The following is a 21,707-nucleotide window of genomic DNA, read 5'->3' on the forward strand; positions in this document are numbered from 1 at the left end:
CTGGTGTGCTGCAGTCCCTGGGGTTGCCAACAGTTGGACATGACTTAGGGACTGAACAACAACAAAAATTTAATGTCTTGGAAACTTATCATCCCGTTGCTAGATGATTAAAGAGAGAGAGAGGGAAAGGGAAGGAGGGAGGGAGAGAGAGGGGAAGAATTTGTCAAATATGAAGGAAGCGATATACCGGGGCAGAGGAGTTGGGAGAGGTCCTCTCCAAAACCATATATTATTCACTTCATTATTAGATTTACGGTAAACCTTCTAAGTGGAATTCTTCGATAATGAAACTCCTTTGTATTGAAGTTCTGTTCTTTCCTTACCTTTCTACATAAGCCAGTGCTTTGTGAGTGTGTTTCATATGATTACAATCCCAAAGAAAGGCAACGCCAAAGAATGTCCAAACTACTGCAGAATTGCACTCATCTCACACGCTAACAAAATAATGCTCAAATTGCTTATGGCAGAAAGTGAAGAAGAACTAAAGAACCTCTTGATGGAAGTGAAAGAGGAGAGTGAAAAAGTTGGCTTAAAACTCAACATTCAAAAAACAAAGGTCATGGCATCTGGTCCCATCACTTCATGGCAAATAGATAGAGAAACATTGGAAACTGTGAGAGACTTTATTTTGGGGGGCTCCAGAATCACTACAGATGGTGACTGCAGCCATGAAATTAAAAGATGGTTGCTCCTTGAAAGAAAAGCTATGACCAACCTAGACAGCGTATTAAAAAGCAGACATTTCTTTGCCGAAAAAGATACATCTAGCTTGTTTTTCCAGTGGTCATGTATGGATGTGAGAGTTGGACTATAAAGAAAGCTGACTGCTAAAGAATGGATACTTTTGACCTGTGGTATTGGAGAAAACTCTTGAGAGTCCCTTAGACTGCAAGGAGATCCAACCAGTCCATCCTAAAGGAAATCAGTCCTGAATATTCATTGGAAGGACTGATGTTGAAGCTGAAACTCTAATACTTTGGCCACCTGATGGGAGGAACTGACTGACTGGAAAAGACCCTGATGCTGGGAAAGATTGAAGGTAGGAGAAGAAGGGGATGACAGAGGATGAGACAGTTGTATGGCATCACCGACTCAATAGACATGAGTTTGAACAAGCTCTGGGAGTTGGTGATGGACAGGGAAGCCTGGCGTGCTGCAGTCCATGGGGTTGCAAAGAGTCAGACACGACTGAGCGACTGAACTGAACTGACTTCATATGACTCAGTGGCAGTGTTCAGGCTTGGATTCTAGCTCCACAATTGTGCAAAGTCCAGAGAAGCCGTATGGTATAGTGGGTAAGATCTTAGGCTCTGCAGTTTGATTTCCTGCATTCCAGTCTTGGCTCCACTGGCTGCAAGCCGTGCAACCTGGGGCAAGTTCCTTTAACTCCTATAAACCTGTTTTCTGAGGGGGCAATAGGATAAGAAGGCAAATCAATTAGGTTATTGCAAATAATCCAAATGCTCATTTGAACAAGGGCAGGAGCAGAAGGTGGAGAAAAGTGGTCAAGTTCTGAAGGAATTTCAAAAGTAGGACTGAAAGGATTTGATGACACATTGAAAGAATGAGAAAAAGAGAGCAGCCAAGTGAGAACACCGAAGTTTTTGACTTGAGGAACTGGAGAGTGGAGTTGGCATTTGCTGAGATGAATATAGACATTTTACAAAGGAATGTCAGGGCTGAAGTTGCAAAGTGTTTTTGTTGTCGTTATTTCTTGATTTTGTTGGGTTTTTCCTCTTTTTTTGGTGGTGGGTGGAGGTGAGAGCAAACACGGGTTTTGTCAGGCAGCGCCCTGGGACACAGGTTACGCTTGTGGCCTTTATTTCTAATCATTATGGTTCAGCCCTTTTGCTATTACATGCTGTAGGGGACAAGGGAATGAAGTGTGATATTTTAGATTTTGTCCTTTGACTTTGCTTAGGAAGAGTGATTCTTGGATAAGTTGACATTTTGCTGTCTGAGATGTTTTCTAGGAAGAGTGGATTCAAAAGGTATTATACCATTGTCTTCAGACTCACTACGCAGAAACTGAAGCTAGATTCTTTAGTTGTCAAACAAGTTAATTCTGTTTTCTACTTCATTAAATTCTTATCTCTGTTGTGTGATTCTTAAATGCATATTATACTTTTTAGATACAATTCAACCTTATTTCTATTAGTATTTTATTTTTAAAACCTTTTGGGTGGAGCGGTGGGGGCGGGTTGGTTTTCTTTTTTTGACTGCCCAATGAGGCATGTGGATTCAGGATCTTAGTTCATCAGCCAGGGATTCAACCTGTTCTCCCTGCAATTAAAGCTCGGAATCCTAACCACTGGACCACTGGGGAATTCCCTCCTTAAAAACTTTTTACAGGGAAACAGAACAGAGTGTTTTTCTCTCTCTCTTAAGTCCTTCCTAACTATTGTTTTAATGTTTTTGATAAATTGTATTAGCAGGCACACTCTTCACTAATAGGACATTTATTCATGTATTTATATGGTTCTTAACTAGAACACTATGTAATTTATTTCTAAACGGAAACATTTTTAAGAGTGAGGAGGGAAACTGACGGAATAGGACTCCAGGATAGCTGTGCTTAAACTAGGACTGTCCTGGGCAGACCAGCATGTCCGGTTACCCTGTTCTTAAGGTAGAAGAACAGCTAGAATAAGGGTCATTTTCTGTTTAAATACTTACTGGGAGGAGGCAAATGCCTGGAACAGGGGCTGGGAGGGAGAAATGCCCACTGCATTGCAAGCAGGTCTAAGAGGCTCACTGTGCTGCACCAATCTTAGGGTATCTCAGGTGGTGATAAGAGCATAATTACAAATCTCTCACTTGAAAAACCAAAGGCTGTTGCAAAGGAAATGAGAGCATATGCAAAAAGGTTTAAGAAATCAATTGTCTGCTTAAAGATTTGTTTTAGTAGTTATTATTTTAGATACAAGAATGAGTAATACCTTTTTTAAAAAATAAACTTTTATTATTTACTTCTGATTGTTCTGGGTCTTCGTTGCTGCATGGACTCTCCAGTCGCAGTGAGCGGAGGCTGCTCTCCAGTTGCTGTTCGAGGCTTCTTCCTGCGGTGGCTTCTCTTGCTGCAGAGCACGGGCTGTAGGGCACATGGGCTTCAGCAGTTGCTGCGCGTGGGCTCAGGAGTTACAGCTTCCAGGCTCTAGAGTGTAGGCACCATAGTTTGGCACACGGGCTTAGCTGCTCAGGGGCATGTGGGATCTTCCCAGATGAGGGGTCCAGTCCGTGTCTCCTGCACTGGCAGGTGAATTCTGTACCCCTGAGCCACCAGGGAAGCCCCAAGAATGAGTATTTGCTTTAAACTTCAATTGATTTTGGTTTTGACGGACAAATAGTGTATCTTACAACCTTTCATAGGTGACATGAAATGACATGAAACTTTCTATCATTTTAAGTAGGAAACTCAGATACTAGCATTTAGTGATTATTGGTTATTTGTAATAGTAGAGACCCCTTCATCGATTACAGCCTTGTCCTGGTGAAGAAGGGGCTTGCATAACCAATGAAGCTATGAGCCATGCTATGCTGGGCCACCCAAGATGGATGGATCATAGTGGAGAGTTCTGACAATGTGGTCCACTGGAGGAGGGAATGGCAAACCACTCCAGTATTCTTGCTGTGGGAACCCCATGAACAGGATGAAAAGGCAAGAAGATATGGCAATGGAAGATGAGCCACACAGGTTGGAAGGTGTCCAGTATGGTGCTGGGGAAGAGTGAGGGCAATTACTAACAGCTCCAGAAAGAATGAAGTGGCTGGGCCAAAGTGAAAGTGACGCTCAGTTTTGGATGTGTCTGGTGGTGAAAGTAAAGTCTGATGCTGAAAAGAACAATATTGCATAGGAACCTGGAATGTTACATCTATGAATCAAAGTAAATTGGATGAGGTCAAGCAGGAGATGGCAAGAGTGAACATTGACATCTTAGAAATTAGTTAACTAAAATGGATGGGAATGGGCAAATTTAATTCAGGCGACCATTATATCTACTGCTGTGGGCAAGAATCCCTTAGAAGAAATGGAGTAGCCCTCATAGTCAACAAAAGAGTCCAAAACGCGATCTCAAAAATGACAGAATGATCTCAGTTTGTTTCCAAGGCAAACCATTCAACATCACAGTAATCCAAGACTATGCCCCAACCACTGATGTTGAAGAAGCTGAAGTTGACCAGTTCTATGAAGACCTACAAGATCTTCTAGAACCAACACCCCCCCCCCCCCAAAAAAAGATGTATTTTTCATTATAGGTGATTGGAATGCAAAAGTAGGATGCCGGGGTCCAGCCCCGGTGGATCCAGGGAATTCGAAGCGGGGACGGCATCGGCAATCAGGAAACTTCAGCTTATTTAAATGTAATTAAAGATATAAAGAGTGGTTAAATAAAGATAGCTCAGTGAGGAAATTCAGTGGAGAAAAGAGGCTGAATAATTCACCCAGAAGGTGAGAGAAAGAACGACATGGGGAGACCAAGTTTCGGTGAACAATGCCCGCACTTTAGTTTCCAAAGTAGTTTTTATACCTTAAGTTATGCATAGAGGATAATGGGGGAAGGGGTAGAGTCATGCAGTAAGCCGGGCTTTCTTCCTGCAAACTTATCATATGCAAAAGTTTAGGTGATTTGCATCATCTTCTGGCCTGGAGGCCTGTTAACATTTTAAGACCCTTTCTTCAGAAAACTTATTTTTCTCTAAAGGTGATTAGTCAAGCGCCACCCTCCAAAAGCATTAGATAAAGTTGCATTCCTACAGAGCAAAGGTGTGGTGGGCTATAACAAGACAAAGAATTAACTCAAGGGTCCAAGGTTACAAACACTGCCAGGGACACAGCAGGTAAGGGATATGGAGACTTAGCAGCAAACATTGGCCTAACAAGTGAAAAACCCTTCACAAATACAATTTCTAATCAATCTTTTAACTGCTCAAAGGAATCTGTATTTAGACAGTTTAGAACATCTCATGCCTCTCACAGTTGGGAGGCTCTGAGCAATCACATGTGGCCGGAAAAACCTATTCAAGCAGGCTAGAGGACTTCCAAAGGAGTTTGTAGGTTGAAACACTATCACACCCAGGAACTTTATTAACTGGAGCTGTAAGTTAACTCTTTTTTCAGAGAGAGGTAGTGGGGGACAGCCCCCCCGTAAAGTCAGAGGTGTAGGTGAGAGCACAAAGCAGAAAGTAGGCAGACTCTGGTTTTGGGCGTAGATGCTCGAGAATTTCCAGGGGGACTCCTGAGGCTCGATCCTGCCTTTGCGTATGCCGAGCCTCCTTCCTCATAACCTTTGCCATGGGCAGAGCTCCTGCTCCCGGCAGTAGGAAGTCCAGAGATACCTGGAGTAACTGGGAAGTTTGGCATTGGAGTATGAAATGAAGCCGGGCAAAGGCTGACAGAGTTTTGTCGAGAGAACACACTGGACATAGCAGACACCGTTTCCAACAACACAAGGGGCAACTCTATAGTTTGTCAATACTGAAATCAGATTGATTATATTCTTTGCAGCCAAAGATGGAGAAACTCTATACAGTCAGCAAAAACAAGATTGGGAGCTGACTGTGGCTCAGGTCATGAGCTCCTTATTGCAAAATGCAGGCTGAAATTGAAGAAAGTAGGGAAAAACACAGGTATGACCTAAATCACATCGCTTATATGATCATACAGGGGAAGTGACAAATAGATTCAAGGGAATAGATCTGATAGACAGGGTGCCTGAAGACCTATGGACAGAGGTTCGTAACATTGTACAGGAGGCAGTGACCAAAACCATCCCAAAGAAAAAGAAATGCAAGAAGGGAAAGTTGCTGTCTGAGGAGGCTTTACAGATAGCTGAGCAAAGAAGAGCAGCAAAAAGCAAGGGAGAAAAGGAAAGATATACCCAACTGAATGCAGAGTTCCAAATAGCAAGGAGAGATAAGAAAGCCTTCCTCAGTGATCAATGCAAAGAAACAGAAGAAAACAATAGAATGGGAAAGTCTAGAGATCTCTTCAAGAAAATTAGAGATACCAAGGGAACATTTCATGCAAAGAGGGCACAATAAAGGACAGAAATGGTGTGGACCTAACAGAAGCAGAAAATATTAAGAAGAGGTGGCAAGAACACAGAAGAACTGTACAAGAAAGATCTTCATGACCCAGATAGCTACGATGGGTATGATCACTCTGGAGTGTGATCACATCCTAAAGTGTGAAGTCAGGCGGGACTTAGGAAGCATTGCTTGCATGCTAAATCACTTCAGTGGTGTCCGACTCTTTCCAACCCTATGGACTGTAGCCCACCAGGCTCCTCTGTCCGTGGGATTCTCCAAGCAAGAATACTGGAGTAGGTTGTCATGCCCTCCTCCAGGGAACCTTCCCAACCCAGGGACTGAACCCACATCTCTTATGTCTCCTGCATTGGCAGGCTGATTCTTTACCACTGGCACCACATGGAAAGCGCCTAGGAAGTGTTACTACAGACAAAGCTAGTGGAGGTGATGGAGTTCCAGCTGAGCCGTTTTAAATCCAGAAAGATGATGCTGTTAAAGCACTGCACTCAACATGCCAGCAAATTTGGAAAATATGGCAGTGGCCATGGGACTAGAAAAGGTCAGTTTTCATTCCAGTCCCAAAGAAGAGCAGTGCCAAAGAATTTTTGAACTACCGGACAATAGAGCTCATTTTGCATGCTAGTAAGATTATGCTCAAAATCCTTCAAGGTAGGCTTCAGCAGTACATGAAAGGAGAGTAATCATATGAAATTCTGAGCTGGATGAATCACAAGCTGGAATCAAGACTGCCTGGAGAAATAGCAATAGATATGCAGATGATACCACTCTAATGGCAGAAAGTGAAAAGGAACTAAAGAGCCTCTTGATGAGGGTGAAAGAAGACAGTGAAAAAGCTGGCTTAAACCTCAACATTCAAAGTACTAAGATCATGACATCTGTCCCATCACTTCATGGCAAAGGGAAAGGGAAAAAGTGGAAACAGTGACAGATTTTATTTTCATGGGCTCCAAAATCACTCTGGATGGTGACTGCAGCCACGAAATGAAAAACTGCTTGCTCCTTGGAAGAAGAGCTGGTGGTGGTGGTTTAGTCGCTAAGTTGCATCTGACTCTTGAGACCCCATGGACTGTAACCCTGCTAGGCTCCTCTGTCCATGGGATTCTCCAGGTAAGAATACTGGAGTGGGTTGCCATTTCCTTCTCCAGGGGATCTTCCTGACCCAGGAATCAAACCCGGGTCTCCTGCATTGCAGGCAGATTCTTTACTGACTAAGCTATGAGGGAAGCAGAGCTATGATAAACCTAAACAGCATATTAGAAAGCAGTGACATCACTTTGCTGACAAAGGTCCATATAGTCAAAGCTACGGTTTTTCCAGTAGTTATGTACGGATATGAGAGTTGGACCATAAAGAAGGCTGAACACCAAAGATTTGATTCTTTTGAATTATGTTGCTGGAGAAGATTCTTGAGAGTCCCTTGGACTGCAAGGAGATCAAACCAGTCAATCTTATAGGAAATCAACCCTGAATATTCATTGGAATGACTGATGTTGAAGCTCCAATACTTTGGACACCTGATGGGAAGAGCTGACTCTTTGGAAAAGACCCTCATGCGGGGAAAGATTGAAGGCAAAAGGAGAAGAGGGTGGCAAAGGATGAGATTGTTAGATAGCATCAGTGAACTCAGTGGACATCAATTTGAGCAAACTCCGGGAGATAGCGAAGGACAGGGAAGCCTGGCATGCTGCAGTCCGTGGGGTCACAGAAGTTCAGACAGGACTTAGTGACTGAACGACAACAGCAAAGAGTAAAGAGTTCAGCATGAATGTTCATAGTATGTGGGTTGCTAGTACTCAGTTATTTCTTAGCACGGTGTCTTAAGATAAGTTCGATTGATTGACTGGAGTTAAAGAACAGAAGAATTATTTATTTTTTAGCACCCCTGTATCAGTCACTCTGGAGAACACATAGAAACTGTAACAATTGTTTCTAACTTCAGGATAAATAGTAGTAAACTGAATACTGTTTTTTAAAAAACAAATTAAAATCTTTCCATATATAATCTTTGTTAGTCTCCTTGTTTTATGTATCAGTATATTTAGGAAAAGTTTTGGTAATAAAGACTTTAAGTGGCTATATAGTTTGCCTTTGTATGGATGTGCCATAATTTATCAAACCTCAGTCCATGAGCGTTTTCCTCGCTTTTCTAACAGTTTACATGGCGCTGCTGTGAACACCCTTGTAGCTAAATCTCCTAAACCTGTGCACAGTGTTTTCCCCTTCAGGTCAAATCCCTCTAAGCGATGCCGAACAGGGCCCCATGCGACTCCTGGGCACACAGGTCTTTTTGTCCCCTGTTTCTTAGAGGGCTTCCCAGGTGGCATTAGTGGTAAAGAATCTGCCAGCAGGGCGGGAGACCCAGGTTCTCTCCCTGGGTCGGGAAGATCCCCTGGAGAAGGGAGTGGCAACCCACTCCAGTGTTCTTGCCTGGAGAATCCCATGGACAGAGGAGCCTGGTGAACTACAATACAGCCCATGGGATCTCAAAGTGTCAGACACGACTGAGTGACTAACATTTTCAGTTTTCTTATGGGCAAAGTTCCACCCTCCATGACCTTTTCTCAGTTCCAAATGGCTGAACAGTTGCTAATCAAAGGAGGAACAGCAGTGAAACCATGTGAGGCAAGATTAAGGGACCAGAGAGGCTCATCAAGATTAGGAGGCTAGGTCACCTAAGACCCTGCACAGACCGTAATCTTTTCAGCAACCCCACCCTTTTGAAACTTTGCAGAAGAAAGAATAGACTGTTACTACCAGATCACCTGATCTGCCTCTTGAGAAATTTGTATGCAGGTCAGGAAGCAACAGTTAGAACTGGACATGGAACAACAAACTGGTTCCAAATAGGAAAAGGAGTGCGTCAAGGCTGTATATAGTCACCCTGCTTATTTAACTTATATGCAGAGTACATCATGAGAAATGCTGGACTGGAAGAAGCACAAGCTGGAATCAAGATTGCCAGGAGAAATATCAATAGCCTCAGATATGCAGATGACACCACCCTTATGGCAGAAAGTGAAGAGGAACTCAAAAGCTTCTTGATGAAGGTGAAAGACGAGAGTGAAAAAGTTGGCTTAAAGCTCAACATTCAGAAACCGAAGATCATGGCATCCGGTCCCGTCACCTTTCGGGAAATAGATGGGGAAACAATGGAAACAGTGTCAGACTTTATTTTTTTGGGCTCCAAAATCACTGGAGATGGTGACTGCAGCCATGAAATTAAAAGACGCTTACTCCTTGGAAGGAAAGTTATGACCAATCTAGATAGCATATTCAAAAGCAGAGACATTACTTTGCCAGCAAATGTTCGTCTAGTCAAGGCTATGGTTTTTCCTGTGGTCATGTATGGATGTGAGAGTTGGACTGTGAAGAAGGCTGAGCGCCAAAGAATTGATGCTTTTGAACTGTGGTGTTGGAGAAGACTCTTGAGAGTCCCTTGGACTGCAAGGAGATCCAACCAGTCCATTCTGAAGGAGATCAGCCCTGGGATTTCTTTGGAAGGAATGATGCTAAAGCTGAAACTCCAGTACTTTGGCCACCTCATGTGAAGAGCTGACTCATTGGAAAAGACTCTGATGCTGGGAGGGATTGGGGGCAGGAGGAGAAGGGGACGACAGAGGATGAGATGGCTGGATGGCATCACTGACTCGATGGACGTGAGTCTGGATGAACTCTGGGAGTTGGTGATCGATAGGGGGGCCTGGCGTGCTGCGATTCATGGGGTCGCAAAGAGTCGGACACAACTGAGTGACTGATCTGATCTGATCTTATCTGACCTGACTGCATAAGCTTTCCATACTCACCAGGGAGAGGGGGCACAGTTCCTGAGGCACTAGCATACTGCGTTCCCCCTTTGCCTACAAAGTATAAAGCCACTCTTTCCTGGGCTTCCCTGGTGGCTCAGAGGTTAAAGCGTCTGCCTCCAATGCAGGAGACCCGGGTTCGATCCCTGGGTCGGGAAGATCCCCTGGAGATGGAAATGGTAACCCACTCCAGTACTCTTGCCTGGAGAATCCCATGGACAGAGGAGCCTGGTAGGCTACAGTCCATGGGGTTGCAAAGAGTTGGACACGACTGAGCGACTTCACCTCACCACCTTTCCTTCTTCTCCATAACTGTCTCCGTATTTCTGTTTGGCAGTGGTGTACAGAGAGCCAGGATTTTGGCAACAGAAGTATAATTATGGGGTCAGAGGGGTACAGAATTTTAAGACTTTCAACATACATTGCCATATTCCCCTCCAGAAAAGATTTTATCAGTATAAGTTATTTTGCTATACCCTTGTAACTCTTTCATGAATGTTTGCTTGTTTGATAGCTAGAAATGTTTTCTTATTAATTTATAATTTTTTATTTAATTTTATTAGAAGAATGAATGTTTTCTTTGTTTTTAACCATGCCTTTTTTTCTGTGACATAAACCTGGTTATCTTCTTAACCCATTTTTCTATTTCTTTGTGTGTCTGTTCTTTCATACTTGTCATATATTAAGGATTTTAATCCAAATGTAATTTAGAATTCACTATTTTTTCAGTTTGGAAATAATTGCTGCTGCTGCTGCTGCTGCAAATTCGCTTCAGTCATGTCCGACTCTGTGCAACCCCATAGACTGCAGCCCACCAGGCTGCCCCATCCCTGGGATTCTCCAGGCAGGAACACTGGAGTGGGTTGCCATTTCCTTCTCCAGTGCATGAAAGTGAAAAGTGAAAGTGAAGTCGCGCAGTTGTGTCCAACTCCTAGCGACCCCATGGACTGCAGCCTACCAGGCTCCGCAGTCCATGGGATTTTCCAGGCAAGAGTACTGGAGTGGGGTGCCATTGCCTTCTCTGTGGAAATAATTAAGGAAATGCAAATGAAACACCAGTGAAGTACCTTTGTACCCTCACTAGTAATTTCACTGTAAAATTACTTATTAATACGCTAACAAATTTGTGGTGAGATGGAACTCGTGGCCATTGTTTGGGGCTTTATAAACTGTCCAGTTCTTTTGCACACAGTGAGACAGTATTAAGAACTATAACAATGCATGTCATCTTTGACCCAATAATCACATATCTGGGCATTTATCACAAGAAAATAATTGAAAAGTAATTGAAAATAATTGAAAAATAATTAAATTTCTCAAATTATTTATTGCGGAAATGGCTGTAATAGTGATGTTAGAAACAAATGAGTGAAGTAGAGAGTAATGGTGAACTAAATTAGATTCATCAAGAAGACATTAAGCTAGCATTAAAAATGATTAGGAAGTTATAGGTTGACATAAAAGAGAGTAGCCTTACATGGATTAAAGCAAAATACACAGTTATATCAATTTTATGGTTACAACTGTGTAAAAATACACGTATTTTTTTATAAAAAAAAGCAAAGCCCTAAAATACAGTGGTTTGGTTTTTACCTGTCACTAAGCATGTATGTATAGAGTTTCCAGTGTTTAATTTAGTTTGTTGAATAAGTGCTCTTGTGCCCATCTCACAGCAATAATGTAAGAAAGGGATTGATGTTATTCTCATTTGATAGATAAGGAAGCAATTATCACTGGACATATAAAGAAATGTATTTTTTTGTTAGGGATGTTTTCAACTGTATACAGAAATATGAAGAATATATCACGTAGCTTCAGCCATTTCAAGTTGCAGAATATGGTTTTAACCCAAATCTGTCTTCCTGTAAAAACCACGCTTTTAATGATTACAGTCCTGTGCTACCTCTTCATTTTTCATCTGACACTTTTGAGTAGCTTTATGATGCTTGTATTTTTGGTAAAATGGTCATGGAAAGGCATTATAACGGTGAGTTTGTAAGTTGATGGTAAGATGGAGAAAGCACTCCCTTTAAACTGCTTATGTTTTGTAACAAGCATTTCTAGTTGTAGTGTGCTACAAAGACAAACTTACTGATACGGTTCATCCTGTTTTATAAATCTTTGACCCATTCATTAGACTCTGACCACTCTAAAGATAAAAGACTATGGTTGCATTGGTCTTTCTGACTGAAATGGCCTTCTGCCGATTGAGAAATGTGTAATTATTAACTATGGTAATGGATATGTACTTGCAGGTTTCATCTGGTATCTTAATGAGCTTTAACCCTCGGAGTCCACCCAGGCATTATCCAAGAATCATTGAAATGTATCAGTGTTCACAGCTTAACTCTTCAGTCCATGTATATTTGCTCTGATAAATACTTTGTTTCCCTCGACCCTCAGTACATCCCATCCTCCTGTTCACAGACTGCAACTCCTATAAATCAGAGGAGTTAGTAGCTACAGCCTTAGCTGTAAAGACTTATTTCTTTGAAGAAAAAAAAAAAAATTACTCTTTTGCATTAACAGGACCATACTTTCTAGTCAGTTTTTTTTTTTTTTTTTTTGATAGAGGAAGTAGGGGTCCCACACATACAGGGGTATATATTTAGACAATAAGCGAAGGCATACTAAATAATTGTTATGTAGAAATAACCTTGTGTTTTATAGAGTTTTAGCCTGCTTTGGACCTGTTTTGTACCGAGAGGTCTTGTCTGAACTCCCAGGACTGCTCCGTGTCACCTCTGTGTGCTTCAGTGAGTTCCCCTGCTTAGAGGGCAAGGAGAGCTCTGAATCTGGGAATCTGCAGCCTCTGGCCTCATCACCTTCAGCCCTACCAAACTTGAATCCATGGACTGTGTAATCTAGTCTGGATATAGAGTCAGTTAATCAGATTTTCCCTTCAAGAAAGAGACTAAATAGAACATTGCTTGAAGTATAGTTGATGTACAATCTATATGTTTCATGTGTACAACATAGCAATTCATAATTTTTAAAGGTTATGTTCCATTTATAGTCATTAAAAAGTACTGGCTATATTCCCTGTGTTATATCCTTGTGGCTTATTTATTTATTTTATACTGCTATCTTGCCCTCTCCCCACTCGCTGCTAGTAACCACTAGTTTGTTCTCTGCATCTGTTGAGTCTGTTTCTTTTTTGTTACATTCATTAGTATGTTTAGTTTTTAGATTTCACATATAAGTTACATCATATAATATTTGTCTTTCTCTGACTTCACTTGGCATAATATCCTCCAGGTCCATCATGTTGTTTCAAATAGAAAACTTTTTTTTAAATGGCTGAGTAGTATCCTATTGTGTATATAATATATACCATATGTTCTTTATACATGCATGTGTTGATGGACACTAAGGTTGCTTCCATATCTTGGCTGTAGTAAATAATGCTGCTTTGAGCATTGGGGTGCAGGTATCTTTTTGAATTATTTTTTTGTTTTTTAGGTGTATGTCCAAGAGTGGAATTGCTGGGTTGTGTGGTAGTTCTCTTTTTAGGTTTCTGAGGAACCTCCATAAGAACATTGCTAGTTCTCTTTTTAGGTTTCTGAGGAACCTCCATAAGAACATTGCTTTTTTTTTTTTTAATCTACTGTGCTAGTATCATGATACTAGAAATATAAGTCTGCTGTTGGGGAGAATGGTTGGTTCAATATAGACTAGTAAAGCATGATTGGATATTTAGTATTAAAATGAATGCAGTTGGCTGGAATTCTGCACTGCTGTAGGGAATGAAAAGATGAGATGGCCCAAGGAGAAAGAGAAAGAAAAATCAGAGGTAGAAGAATTATTTAGGAAAGAGTAGTGTTCTAGAAGTTAAGGAAAGACTTTCACAATTGGAGTGGTGAAATACTGTGGATACTTAATTGACAATTTGTACTTCACTGTTGTCTTAACAGAGATAGGAAATACAAGTCAGGGTGCAGGAAGTTTAGGAGGATGCGTTCAGTGAGGGCCTAGAGGCAGTGAGTGCCTCACGCCCAGTAAAGGTTTTGGAGATCACGTATGGCCGGTCTGTCCTGTGAGTAACACAGCTGAGGCTGCTTTACTGGCCCCTGTTTTGGGGTGGGGAGGAGGGATGTCTTGGGACTATATTGTACTACTTTTTTATGAATATTATTTAAATACGGTTTCAAAATTTTGTCACTAACCATAGTCCAGTGAGTCTATGAAAAATGCAGGTGATGGACAGTCCTACTTCGGTTGAGTTGCCCCAGGCTTCTCCCTCTTAGGGACACCCTGCATGTATTTCTGTGATAGTTCAGTATCTCAATTTTACAATTGTCAATTGAGCTCTCCCATTAAAATATAAGCTCCTTAAAGCTCTTTGTTATTGTTGAATTCCCAGTACTTGGCATGATGCCTGACACCTACTACTGTTTATTAAGTGAATAAATGAATAGCTCAATAGTTTTCTGTGGTTTTGATGATCTCACAAAATAAAAAAAGTAGAATGTTTCAGAAAAGAGGAATTGATAACCAATTTCAAATGGCAGTAAGATGAGGGTTTAAAACTGATCTTTGGATTTGGCTGTTAGGGGTCATTGGTATATGTAGTAAAAAGTGTTACACAAAATGATTGACTTAAGAGCCATATTTAAGTGGATTGAAGAATAAATTGGAAGTGAGAACAAAGAAACAATATGGAAGCTTGTTTTTTTAATTTTTAATTTTTTTTAATTTATTTTTAATTGAAGGATAATTGCTTTACAGAATTTTGTTGTTTTCTGTCAAACCTCAACATGAATCAGCCATAGATATAATTAGTTGAAGCTAACGGGAAGAAACTGTTGGAGACAAACCCAAAGATTCGAGAGAGGGAAGTTCGTTAGCATAGTAATTTTATGTTTTGATTTGAAGATAGATATCTAAGTGTTTCTGCACAGAACTATACAAAAAAGATCTTCACAACCCAGATAATCACAATGGTATAATCACTCACCAAGAGCCAGACATCCTGGAATGTGAAGTCAAGTGGGCCTTAGGAAGCATCACTACAAACAAAGCTAGTGGAGGTGATGGAATTCCAGTTGAGCTATTTCAAATCCTGAAAGATGATGCTGTGAAAGTGCTCCACTCAGTATGCCAGCAAATTTGGAAAACTCAGCAGTGGCCACAGGACTGGAAAAGGTCTGTTTTCATTCCAGTCCCAAAGAAAGGCAATGCCAAAGAATGCTCAAAGTACTGCACAATTGCACTCATCTCACACGCTAGCAAAGTAATACTCAAGATTCTCCAAGCCAGACTTCAACAGTACATGAACTGTGAACTTCCAGATGTTCAAACTGGATTTAGAAAAGGCAGAGGAACCAGAGATCAGATTGCCAACATCCACTGGATCATTGAAAAAGCAAGAGAGTTCCAGAAAAACATCTACTTCTGCTTTATTGACTGTGCTAAAGCCTTTGACTGTGTGGATCACAACAAACTGTGGAAAATTCTTAAAGAGATGGGAATACCAGACCACCTGACCTGCCTCCTGAGAAATCTGTATGCAGGTCAAGAAGCAACAGTTGAACTGGACATGGAACAACAGACTGGTTCCAAATCGGGAAAGGAGTATGTCAAGGCTGTATATTGTCACCCTGCTTATTTAACTTATATGCAGAGTACATCATGAGAAACGCTGGACTGGATGAAGTGCAAGCTGGAATCAAGATTGCCAGGAGAAATATCAATAACCTCAGATATGCAGATGACACCACCCTTATGGCAGAAAGTGAAGAACTAGAAAGCCTCTTGATGAAAGTGAAAGAGGAGAGTGAAAAAATTGGCTTAAAACTTAACATTCAGAAAACTAAGATCATGGCATCCAGTCCCATCACCTCTTGGCAATTAGATGGGGAAACAATGGAAACAGTGACAGACTTTATTTTTTTGGGCTCCAAAATCACCACAGATGGTGACTGCAGCCATGAAATTAAAAGATGCTTGCTCCTTGGAAGAAAAATTATGACCAACCTAGAGAGCATATTAAAAAGCAGAGATATTATTTTGGCAACAAAGGTCTGTCTAGTCAAAGCTATGGTTTTTCCAGTAGTCATGTATGGATGTGAGAGTTGGACTATAAAGAAAGCTGAGTGCCAAAGAATGGACGCTTTTGAACTGTGGTGTTGGAGAAGACTCTTGAGAGTCCCTTGGACTGCAAGGAGATCCAACCAGTCCATTCTAAGGGAAATCAGTCCTGAATATTCATTGGAAGGACTGCTGCTGAAGCTGAAACTCCAATACTTTGGCCACCTTATGTGAAGAGCTGACTCATTTGAAAAGAACCCTGATGCTGGGAAAGATTGAAGGCGGGAGGAGAAGGGGACAACAGAGGATGAGATGGTTGGATGGCATCACTGACTCAATGGGTGTGAGTTTGAGTAAACTCTGGGAGTTGGTGATGGACAGGGAAGCCTGGCATGCTGCAGTCCATGGGGTCGCAAAGACTCAGACACTACTGAGAGACTGAACTAAACTGAACTGAAGTATTTCTACCTACATTTCTGGATAATATATTCCTCCCTCTTCCACTCGGTTTGATGTCAGTATATCGTTTGAGAGTGTTTTTTGCTGTGCTATTTGGAGCCCCCTAGTGACCAATTTAGTAGTGATATATAAATTTTTAAAAAGTGTAGTGTTAGTCGCTCAGTCATGTTTGACTCTTTGGGACCTGTAGCCTGCCAGTCTCCTCTGTCCATGGGGTTTTCTGGGTAAGAATACAGGAGTGGATGGCCATTTCCTTCTCTAGGGGATCCTCCCAACCCAAGGATCGAACCCAGGTCTCCCACATTACCGCAGGTTCTTTACTGTCTGAACCACCAGGGAAGCCCAATATATAAATAATAAACCATCAATTAGATCTAATATATCAATTATTTTTTATTCAGATTATTATTTCTCTGAGGATTAGATGAGGTCGGTATATGTGGTTATAGTATTTAATGATACTTAGCCCTCTTTGTTTTGTTATGGGTCAACACGCCTAAACTTACTGTAATTTTGTTTCCTTAGTAATAATTCACTATTATAAGACTTTTGAAAATAGCAGTATATCTTGGTTTTAACTGGTAATAAGTTAAAAGTTGCCATCATTGTTGTCAACTCTCATTCAGCAATATTAGATTTAGGCCCATTGTTGTATTGGAACATCACGTCCAGTTTGAAGGTTGTGAAAGAAAAGCCAGAATTACCAAACAAAAAAAGATCTATTATAAAAGTAATAACCATTCATCATTCATCACAATAAAACTTTAAAAATATAGACGTCTTTGAAAAATCATCTTTAATCTTGCTTCTCAGTTTTTCTTTCTAGGGTTTTTTTTAAGTTATAAAATATTTCTGAACAATATAAGGAATATATTTACCTAGTTAAGAAAATCAGCACGGTTAGTGCAGTTGATGTCCTTCATGTGTACTTTACCTCTCACATCCCCATTCCTTCTTCCTGAAGGTAACCAGAATCCTGGATTTTGTGTTTTAATCTCAGACATATTTTAAAATTCAACATGTTGATATCATAAGTTGTCTATTCTTCAGATTCCTTCTTTCATTTAAAATTATGTTTGTAAGATGTATCCATGTTGATATGTAACTTGTGTTCATTTATTTTTCTTCCATATAGCAGTCATTCTCTGAGTATCCCATGACTTATCTCCTCTTCATGGATTTTTAGGTTCTAAATTTTTTTTTATAAAGTCCCCCATGATCATTCTTGCACACGTATTCTTGGGTGGATACGTGCAAGAGTTCTCCAGAGCAGAAACTTGGAAGTGGCGTTATTTGGTGGTGTGGTATGAGCATCCTCACCTTCACCAGATTGTTAGTCAGAGCTGCGTAAGAGTTCCCCAACCTTGGGTATGATTAGACTGCTTAAATCTTTTCCAAGTTTGAAAAAATATTTCTTAAAAACAACAACAAAAAAGAAGGTTTGTATTATAGGATATTTAAAAGATGTACAAAAGTAGAGTGATTGGAGACGTGTTCCATCAACCTGCCTGGACATATGGCCCATCTTGTTTAATCTGTAACCTCGTCCCCTCTCCCCTCCTGGTGTTCTAAGGAAATTAAGAAATGTCACACCATTTTACATGCAAACACTCATTTTGCATCTCTGGCACATAGCCTTTCATATGTAGCCTCAGCAATATTATCCCACTAAAAAAACCCAGTAATCCCTTCATGTTGTAAAATACCAAAGTTTCAGTTTTTCCAGTTGCCTTATATTTTTACACTTGTGTCTTCAAATCAAAATCTAAATAAGGTCCACACTTTGTAATTGGTTTCAATCTACAGATTCCCTGCGCTGTCCCTTATCACATCTACCTGGTGATATTAGTAGTCATTAATGGCTATTGCCTAGAAAATCCACTAACTCGCTAGGAGTTGTGAGATGGTGCTAGTCTATCGTTCTTTTGGTTGTTGTTTGTTAGCAGAATATCACTGTAAAGAGAGATTTCCTCTCATCATATATTTGGCCATCTTGAGATTCTCTTAGTAAAGAAAAACAGGGTAAAATGTTTTCCTTTTATTCACCAACTTTTGAAACAGTCACAGTATCCTCTGAAGGTGATCATGAGTGAGTTTGTTTTAGTTATTTGTATGAGTTCATGGATATAAGCATGTCAGATTTGTTCCAATCCATCTTGGTGGTCATCCTGACTGATGTTCAGATTGCCCAGTTTTGGCAGTGGGAGCCTCTTTAAGTTGGCTCCTCAGTTCTTTTGACAGAGTCCTACTAGTCTTCGATTGTTCTCTTGTGTGATGAGATGATTCAGGTTCATCTTGTGTATTTCCTGCCCCCAAATCTAGAATCAGCCATTTCTCTAAGGAGCCTTGGTGTTGCAGCCACACTCTGCCTATCACATACCAAAATGCCAGTCTCTTAGAAGGAAAGGAAGTGTTTATTAGATAGTTTAGGCACAGTGAGCCATTCTTGTCAAGGAATAGTGGGAACCCTCCTGAAATCAAAATGCACAAATGCCTGCCAAGGGCGCACATTGCAAGCAGGGCTTTTTAAGGATGGTAGTCTCAGGCTTCAGAGAAGGCAGTGGCACCCCACTCCAGGACTCCTGCCTGGAAAATCCCATGGACGGAGGAGCCTGGTGGGCTGCAGTCCATGGGGTCGCTAGGAGTCAGACACGACTGAGTGACTTCACTTTATTTTTTCACTTTCATGCATTGGAAAAGGAAATGGCAACCCACTCCAGTGTTCTTGCCTGGAGACTCGCAGGGACGGGGGAGCCTGGTGGGCTGCCGTCTATGGGGTCGCACAGAGTCGGACACGACTGAAGCGACTTAGCAGCAGCAGCAGCAGCAGTCTCAGGCTTGGTATGTTAACTCTTTTCCGCATAGGTGCCTATTAGGGATACTGCATCCTCCTGATTCTCATCCCACCTCACGATACACTCTTTCTCAGTCTCCTTCACTAGCTTTTACTCATCTCCTCAACTTCTTGTTCGGGGGCCCAGTACTTGTATCTCAAGTAGAATGTTGATAAGAATGTTGGATAAGGAGTCAGGAATTCAGAAGAGAGACTGATGGAGATAAACATCTGGTGGTCATTAGTGATGGAGATATACATCTGGTGGTCATTAGTCATTATATCAGATGTACATCTGGTAGTCATTAGTGATTAAGGTATACATCTGTTAGTTATTAGAAGGTATTCAGATCCTGAGACTGAATGACAATTACCTAGGGAGTGAGTCCAGAGAGAGACCCAAGTACTGGGCCGCTGAGCGAGAAGCTGAGGAGACGAGGAGGAGGCAGCAGAGGAGACTGAGAAGGAGCATACGGTGAGGTGGTGTGAGCTGGGATGAGAATCAGGAGGCGGTGGTATTCCTAAAGCCAGATAAAAGGAAGAAAGGGGTGATCAGTGCTGACAGTCTAAGTTGAAAATGGGGACTTGACTGATTCCAATATGGAGGTTATTGGAGACCTTGAAATATGCTATTTCAGTGGAGTGTTTTGGACCAATGCTTGATAGGAGTGGATTTAAGAGAAAATGGGGTAAGAGGGAATATAGACAGTTCTTTCAAGGAATTTTGCTGTAGAGGGGAGCAGAAAAGCGGTACAATAAGTGGAGGAGTAGAGAAGCTGAGGATTAACAGCATGAGGAATAGTCACAACGTGTTTGTATTGTTGATGGAGATGCTCCAGTAAAGGAAGAAAAATAAAGATGTAGGAGAGAAATGGAGAATTGTTGAAGCCTGGGTAGGAAAGAGGTTATTAGATCTAACATCTAAGTGAGGAAGAGATGGCCTTAGAAACACAAACAATTTATTCATAGTAATAAAGTGGGCAAAGTATATGGGTCGGTAGGTATGTTGCTGACAACTTGTAAATGATCATCAGCTGCACAAGGATAGGGGAGGAGATGCTGAGCTTTAAAGAGTATAAAGGAGTTATCTTGGAAAATGAATGGACACGGAAAGATAAGATTTCTGGGTACCACCTTGAGGTTAGTAGTAATGATCTTAAAACGAGACTAGTTTTAATTGGGTACAGTTGTAGAGTAGGTGTGATTGAACCAGGGTTTGAGTTTAGCTGGAGAGGAGAGTAGCAGAATTAAAGAAGTATGGTAGCGAGTGATTATAATGACCCTGAAATCTAAGCATTTTGAGGAGGAAAGTGAAGAATGAGGCTGTAAAAATGAATTATGATCGTTGTGTTCAAAATAGATCCCACGTGGTCAAAGAGTTGTTGTAGCTGTCCATTTAGAGGGAGTAAGTCAAGGATAGGAGAAAGTAGTCAGCGAGTTAAAGCTTAAATTGAAATTAAGGAAATGTATAGTGAGGTCGCTTAGTCGTGTCCGACTTTTTGCGACCCCACGGACTGTAGCCTACCAGGCTCCTCCATCCATGGGATTTTTCCAGGCAAGAGTACTGGAGTGGATTGCCATTTCCTTCTCCAGGGGATCTTCCCAACCCAGGGATCGAACCCTGGTCTCTCTCATTGTAGGCAGACACTTTACGGTCTGAGCCACTGTGGCACTTTTAACGAAATGTATAGTTACTGTTAATGGTAGGGCATATGATTATGAGAATGAATAACTGAGGTAGGGTGGAGAATAAAATCAGTAGAGCAGAAGAGGACAAGGAACCAAGAGGCCAGGGTATTAGCACCCACACCAATAGTGAAATCACAAGAATTATAATCAGATAGGTTATTAGATTAGGAAGAGGTGACCATGAGCAAATCAAGGAATGATGAGAGTGAGTGGGACTGTAGCTGTGCTTTCCTGTGTACTGCCATACTTCCATATAGACTTTTCATGATTTGAAAGCTTCTTACCTTCTTACAAAGGACCCTGTACTCTGATCAAAAGTCCTCAATCATACCACGTCTTTCATAACCCTGCCTTTTACAGCTGCTTATTCTTTTGTTTAGATGCTTACAGCCGTCGACTTGCCTTCCATAGGAGCACTGTTCCCCAGTAGACTTGTGTTTCCTATTTCTAGCTTACCATATGTATTACATTATTTTTAAACTGCTAGTTTACATTCACTGTTTTTTTCTCCTTTTTGTTTTTTTTTAAACCAGACTGACAGTTCCCTTAGGCCAAGGACCTTATTTGTCTTTTTGTCCCTATAGCACTATAAAAAATTTATCAGCAAACTCTAGGAATGATACTTCTGGAAAGTCAGTTACTATCAAGTCAGTAGTGGTATGATTCTCTATTTTTATCCCACTAAATATGATGCTTACTTAGATTTACTTATAGCAAGTGCCCACAGTTAATGAAAAAATATTTAAATTATAATGAGTTTCTTTTGTCTGTATATTACAAAATGGCTATTCTTAACCTGTTTGCATTTTAGAGAAGATTAGAAATACAGAAGCAGGGCTTCC

The 21,707-nt window shown here is 41.1% G+C and overlaps 1 protein-coding gene and 1 non-coding gene across 7 annotated transcripts in view; both read left to right on the forward strand.

Annotated features, from left to right (window-relative positions):
• SHLD2 (shieldin complex subunit 2) overlaps positions 1 to 21,707 on the forward strand; it is a 110,852-nt gene that overhangs the window by 51,159 nt on the left and 37,986 nt on the right. The window contains exon 1 of one of the 6 annotated variants that reach the window (XM_044942392.2): positions 19,478 to 19,651. The exons of 4 other annotated variants lie outside the window; for them this stretch is intronic. Coding sequence is in view for 1 of the 2 variants with exons in the window: in XM_044942391.2 (XP_044798326.2) it covers positions 19,832 to 19,865 (34 nt within the window). In the remaining variant the exon portion in view is untranslated. Of the gene's footprint in view, positions 1 to 19,477; positions 19,652 to 19,673; positions 19,866 to 21,707 lie in introns of those variants that run through there. One more of the 6 variants, XM_044942391.2, reaches the window with a different exon arrangement.
• TRNAW-CCA lies at positions 9,941 to 10,012 on the forward strand. The gene has a single exon. It is a non-coding gene; the product is annotated as a tRNA-Trp (tRNA).

This window comes from Bubalus bubalis, chromosome 4, assembly GCF_019923935.1.
Source record: "Bubalus bubalis isolate 160015118507 breed Murrah chromosome 4, NDDB_SH_1, whole genome shotgun sequence".
Classification (NCBI taxonomy): Eukaryota; Metazoa; Chordata; class Mammalia; order Artiodactyla; family Bovidae; genus Bubalus; species Bubalus bubalis.